At 31.7% G+C, this 6281-nt stretch overlaps 1 protein-coding gene across 1 annotated transcript; it reads right to left on the bottom strand.

The window, feature by feature from the left end:
- Positions 1 to 202: 202 nt before the first annotated feature.
- LOC139493338 (uncharacterized) lies at positions 203 to 3085 on the bottom strand. The gene is made up of 5 exons (XM_071281660.1): positions 3004 to 3085; positions 2242 to 2692; positions 1851 to 2021; positions 1296 to 1571; positions 203 to 1052 (listed from the first exon to the last, which is right to left on the bottom strand). Exons 2-5 carry the CDS (start codon positions 2683 to 2685, stop codon positions 567 to 569), a joined length of 1377 nt encoding a protein of 458 aa, XP_071137761.1. The 5' UTR covers positions 2686 to 2692; positions 3004 to 3085; the 3' UTR covers positions 203 to 566.
- Positions 3086 to 6281: the final 3196 nt, after the last annotated feature.

The following is a 6281-nucleotide window of genomic DNA, read 5'->3' as shown; positions in this document are numbered from 1 at the left end:
AATGCTATTCATATCACCGTTTTACTTTTACTTTTGCAACCTTTGAAATTTGTTTAGATGTCTATATCAAATTAGGTTAACATGGTTAAAGAACAATCAAGGAACGTTTATTGAATGGTTTGTGTTCATTGTTTATGCCTTCTGCTTTAGTAATGTCAGCACATGACCCGTGAGCACATGGTTAAATCAGAAGCAACAGTAATTATTATTTATAACATATTTTATTTACATGTATTTGAACTATTTACATATATACAACAAACAAATAATTGTTCACTATATACATTTGTATATACAATATTGAAACCTTATTTATCACAATTAATTTATCACAGAAGTGAACTTGGCTGAACTGTGTCTTCCTTCTTACAAATGTACACTATATATTATATTTACATTATTTACAATCAGGATAACATTTGATATGTTATGAAATATACACAGCAAAACAAAAATGAAAATGTTTGTCCGAGATATGATATATATTGTTAGTCATCCCCTTCTTAGATGAGTATTTATAACAAATGCACCAGTATTAATATAGTTATAAGTTCCCATATATAGTTCTATACATCTATGTGTTTCACAGTTCTTATTGGCCCTTTGTTTGACCAAGCGTAGTCATAATGATTCAATGCGAGTAGTTTATCTTGGCTTTTCATTAATGGACAACTTCGGACAAACAGTCGCATGTCTTTTTTCAAAATGTCATTTATCTGAGACTTCACGTCTGACTTTGTCAACAATCTAGTTTCCCATGACCCTCTATCCAAAATGAATCCTTTACTTGACTTGCAGTAAACAACGTATCTCCTACAACGTTCTCCATTTTGTACTGCGAACTCGTATAAAGTTGGTTTCTTGTAACTTCCGCCACAAATGACTTTCCTTCTGTATCCTTCTGAATCCCCTTGCCGTTTTTCCCACTTGTGCTCCTCGTCAGCTGGCACAGACAATACCATTGCCACCTGCCATTTAGACCAATGTGCGCTATTCAACATGAAATTTGCCTCGGGAACATTTTCCCTCTTTAGTTTTGGCAAGTTTTGTAGCTGAAATGTACAGAAGTAGTCTATTATAAAATTTTATGTTCGAATTAGTCTTATATAGTTAAGAGTCTTTATTAAATCAAATTGAATTTATTTAATATATTATAATATATATCTATGACTACGAAGTTGATCTATTAAACACAGATATGTTTCAAATATATACCTGAAATTTCATTTCATATTTTTATAATCAATAAAATAGTTTATTATAACTAATGCTTATATCACATACACATGGCATACCTTGTATTTATCAAAAAGTCCGTTTTTCCTTTTGTCCTTCAATTTATCATGCTTTGGTTTGAAGCGTAGAGCCTTTGTCTTTGTGGTTTTCTTTAGTACTGGCTTTGGAGTAGGTTTTAGGGCTTTTATAGATCCAGGCTTTGTTAACGATGGTATCTTTGTTATGGGAGCAGGAACTGTATCCATCACATCAGCGTCTGATCTCAATTTCCCAAATAATGCATCTAAATCTTTATGAACCGTCGACCCTCTAGCCCGAACCTCTTTCTCGTAGTTCTAAAATAATAATAACCATGTTTCTTAAACTAGCATGTTTTGCTTTGAAAATTATCAAAATGTTAAACTTTTCTGATATGGTGAAATTTGTTTGATTCTTTTGTTTGCATTCTATTATAATGATTTATCGTCATTTGCCATGTTGGTCCTTGATCGGCGAAATAAAATATGTTTATGTTTATGTTTGGATTTCAATATGCAATCATTACAGTCGATTATTTTATGCTAGCCTAGTTTTGTCTAGATCAAAATTATTTTGTGGGAATATTAAATGTGTACCTGTAAGAGAGTTTCATCGTGTTCTCTGTAACAAATTGCCATCATAAAATCAAACATGTTGCTGAAATCTGCTAATTCTAAACATTTGCCATCTGTGGCAGTAGACATCTTTTTGTAGAAGTCCTTCGTTGAATTATAACCTCTGCACTGTACGCCATATATTCTAACATTCTGAAAATATATATTTTTAATATTATTCTGATAACACAAGTATAAACAAATAAAAACATCAACAATACAATCTTGTTGACAGTGTTGTGTGCATAATATGTAAACAAATATTAAATTAACTAAAGTTAGTTTTTTGAAATACCAAAAACAAATGTTTCTCGATGAATGGGTCAAAGTTTGAAATAAAGTTATGAAGATTATACTCTACGAAAGAAATTACCATTGTCATTAGCTGGTATGCCTCTTTCCTCCAATCTATTTTATAAGTTTTCCCGCCATATTTATAACCGGGTTCGTGTGGATCAGCATCGCCAATCATCACAAGCGCTCTCTTTGACCCTGGGGTCCAAGACAACTTTTGGACGTTTTGTAAAACAAGTTCGTAGCATTCATCCCCATCACCACCGCCGGTAGATCCCACATTTTTTACCCAAGTACACAGTTCTGCTACATTTGTCGAGAAGTCAATATGTTTCGTTATGTAGTTGTGTTTGTCACAGTAGTCACCATGAGCAAATACTGCCATTCGAATACCAGGAATGTCCGCTTGGAGGCGTTGTATCATGTCCTGAACATTTCCTTTCACTTCATTGATACAACCAGACATAGATCCAGTCGTATCAAATGAAAAACATATTTCCATCGGCCCACCTGGTAAAGTCATCTTTGATCTGAAAAAAATATAATGCATTATAATCATACGTATATATGTTTGACTGTGCAGAGTAAACTAAATAATTTACTTCTTAGTGTTTATCTCTTATTATTATCTTATATGTTATCCTTCTCTGTTAAGTTTAAAATAAATTTGTCAAATAAGATATTAAAAACACAACTTATTGCCGATTTCTTTTGTTTTTTGGAACATAATTCATTTCGGGTACCTGTTTTTGTTGTCCCTTTTATCATGTTTATGTCGTTTGAAAAGAACTAATTTGGAGCTGATGCAGGTGCTTTTGTCTATAATAAATATAATACTCACTTTTATTACAATATAACTCTAAATGTTTATGCTGTGAACTACAGATATATTATGATCCACATTAGTAATCATAGGGTTTATATACTGTACAAATCTGTTGACGTAAACATTTATATTATATAGATAAAAATAAGTCTGATCATGTAAACAATTTAAAAGAAAACACACGAGGTTGTCCGAGTAGACACCTAAATCGACAGAAATGATTCGTATCAGTAGAAAAACTATTTGACTATTGGCTCAATTATATTTGCATTTGCTGCATTTTTTCTCTGGATTGATATTTACATTGTTTTTAAATAAGCATAACTTGGGAACTCATTGTATTAATAAAATGTAAATTGGAATTCTCCCAACGTATTATTAACTTTTTATAACAACTATTCATAGCCATTTAGTCGTTGGGAGGATTTTAATTATGACCAAATTGTTTAAATATAAATTTTGCCTGTACAACCTGTGCAGAGATTTCAATGATAAATATCATGTTTGAATAAGATCGTGTCTTCCCCTTTTTGAATGATACTTTGGCCACATGCATTTATTTCGAATTTTGTTTACTGCAACATTGTCCAGGTACGTATAGCTTCTTGGGAGATTTTGTACTTAATGAGAGAAATGGTACATGTTCAAAATATTATTAATCATGTTTAAGTAAATAAAATGCAATACTATTATATAGTATCCAGTGTAATTGATAAAGATATTCACTTCGATAAGTTTATATGCATGAATAATTGAATTATTTTGATAACTCAATGTAGTAACAAAATGTGAATAGAAATTCTCCCAACGTATATAATACTCTCATAACATTGATCCATGGCTACTTACAAAATGTAGTTGGAAGAATTTTAATCAAGCCGAAACTGTATAAATGGAAATGTTCAATGCACAACCTGAGCTTGGGATTCGATGAATGATATAATTGATGAAGAAGGTGAAATGTTTTTCTTTTTTAAAATTATACTTTGGCCACATGCATATAAATATTAGCATTTGTTGACTGCAACATAGTCCGGCTACGTAGGTACTTGTGAGATTTTGTACCAGAATATTGGTACATGAAAAAAATGTCCAGTTATTAATTAGGAACATGGGAATTACTGTTATTTTGTATGTTAGTCTTTAGCTCATTTGAAATAGATCTTCACTTTAATTAGTTTAGGTATGTTTTTTCTGCGCATGACTGATTTAAGTGAATATACATAAACATAATAACTTTAACATATAATTTAAGGTTATAATTTCTCCCTACTTAAATGTCAAGAGACTTACAAGATATATATAGAGATAGTCCTACAACATGTATCTAGTTGGCTTCAGACAGGAAGATACGATACAACGATAGCTAGTTTACATATAAGAATTAACAACTACAATGTTTAAGTCTATTCTAGTTTTTTTTCTCATTCGAAAAAGACCAATTTGTGTTGATTAAACATGTTAAACCCAGAAAGTCACAATTACAAAAGGTTTATTTTAGCTATATCTTCATTGCTTAATTCTGTTTTGTTGTCATCAAATTTATATCTTATCAAGGCATGAATAGTTGTTCTATCTGTCTTTATTAAAATCTGAACTTTTGGCTCAGCAAAATATATACAACAAGGAAATGTACTCCTATTTTAAAACAAAGTCTTCGATGATCCGCCATTGTAGTGATGTGTAAATTGTCAATTACTGAAGTATTGGAAACCCAAGTTGTGAAGAGGACCTATTTAGGGCAAAATTTGCCGCACATAAAGAATCTTATTTGACGCAAGTAATATTTTGGGCCCAGAAATCATTTTACAAAATGAGTCCATTAACATGTCTTACAAAGGTCACAGACAAATTTTGCAAACCTTGTATAAAATATTTGAAGAAAGTGTCCAGACCTTTGAATTTTTATCGGTGTGTCGCTACAGAGCTACATGATGTCAACCGTAAGATTTAAAGCGATTTCATATATCGTGCATTTAACTTGCATAAGGTGAATCATTCTATTGAAACACGATGATGTTTTTTGGATTAATAAAAATGAGCCATATTTCGATTCTTGATGTCGTGGCAGAGTTATGGCACCTTTACTGTCAGAATTTAAAAGTCAATGATTTTGCGTAACGAACATTGATTCGTAATAGACAGAAATTACTAGGACGAATATTTAGGTGCTAATTCAAAAGATAAAAATCTTCTTACACGGACAAACTATTCCGATTGTAGCCGGCAGTTTGTAGTTTTTGTATCTAATGCCGCTTGTTCAAAGGAAACAAATAAATACTTATTTTACAGTTGTTGGTTTGTGACAGTCAGAGATCAAACAAAATCGATGCCAGCCTGTTAACCCGAGAAGAAAAAGGACGGATCTTATCGCTTCTGTGTTGATTATCAAGGATAGAACAAGGTAACGGTAAAAGATGCATATCTGCTCCCTCGTATTGACGAGTCGCTGGAACAAGTTGCTGGCAGTGCCTGGTTCTCATGTTCAAGTTACTGGCAAGTGGAAATGCATCCTGATGATAGTTACAAACCAGCTTTTGCTACAAGACGAGGCTTGTTTCAATTCAAAGTTATGCCCTTTTGTCTATGATGTGTACCCAGTACATTTGAAAGATTGGTGGAAACAGTTCTTGCTGTGTTGCAATGGGACATTTGTTAAGTTTCTTAAGATGATGTAATCGTAGCTGGATAAAAATAATAGTGACTTGTTAGTTAATCTTGATCGAGTATTTGAAAGGCTAGGTGCAGCTGGTCTAAAGCTTTAAGGGCATACGATACAGTTACAGGGGAGGTAATGATATTGCTAACATAAAATGTTATTTTCCCGACGTCAAACTGTGACATATCGGGAAAAGATGCATTTTTCGACTGATTTTTATCATTAAAACTGATTTAATTTGAAAACGAGTGCATGGACCCCCATTTTTTAAAACGACATTTTGTTTCATTTTGCAGGGAGATTATATGGACCAAATTTTATAAAACTGTAAATAGTGCAATTTTTTTAATTTTGATAAATATACAGCAAAAAATGACGTTTTTTTTTCTCAATTCATGACCATTTAATAAAAATGAGTTATTTCTGAACAAAAAATGCACAAATTTTTAGAATACTAATAAAATACAGAAATTACAAATTATTTAACAAAAAACAATTTGTGTTTATCTTTTAAAACAAAAAAGTTATGTCTTTCTTTCAAAAGGGAAAATACAGCCGCAAATCCGAATTTTGAGCAAATATACAAAATTTCGACCTCATTTAACTCAAAAGGTAGCACATGAAGGTATATTTT

Source organism: Mytilus edulis, chromosome 10, assembly GCF_963676685.1.
Source record: "Mytilus edulis chromosome 10, xbMytEdul2.2, whole genome shotgun sequence".
In the NCBI taxonomy this organism is placed as follows: domain Eukaryota; kingdom Metazoa; phylum Mollusca; class Bivalvia; order Mytilida; family Mytilidae; genus Mytilus; species Mytilus edulis.
The sequence above is the reverse complement of the archived record's forward strand: the minus strand, read 5'-3'. Positions and strand labels throughout refer to the sequence as shown.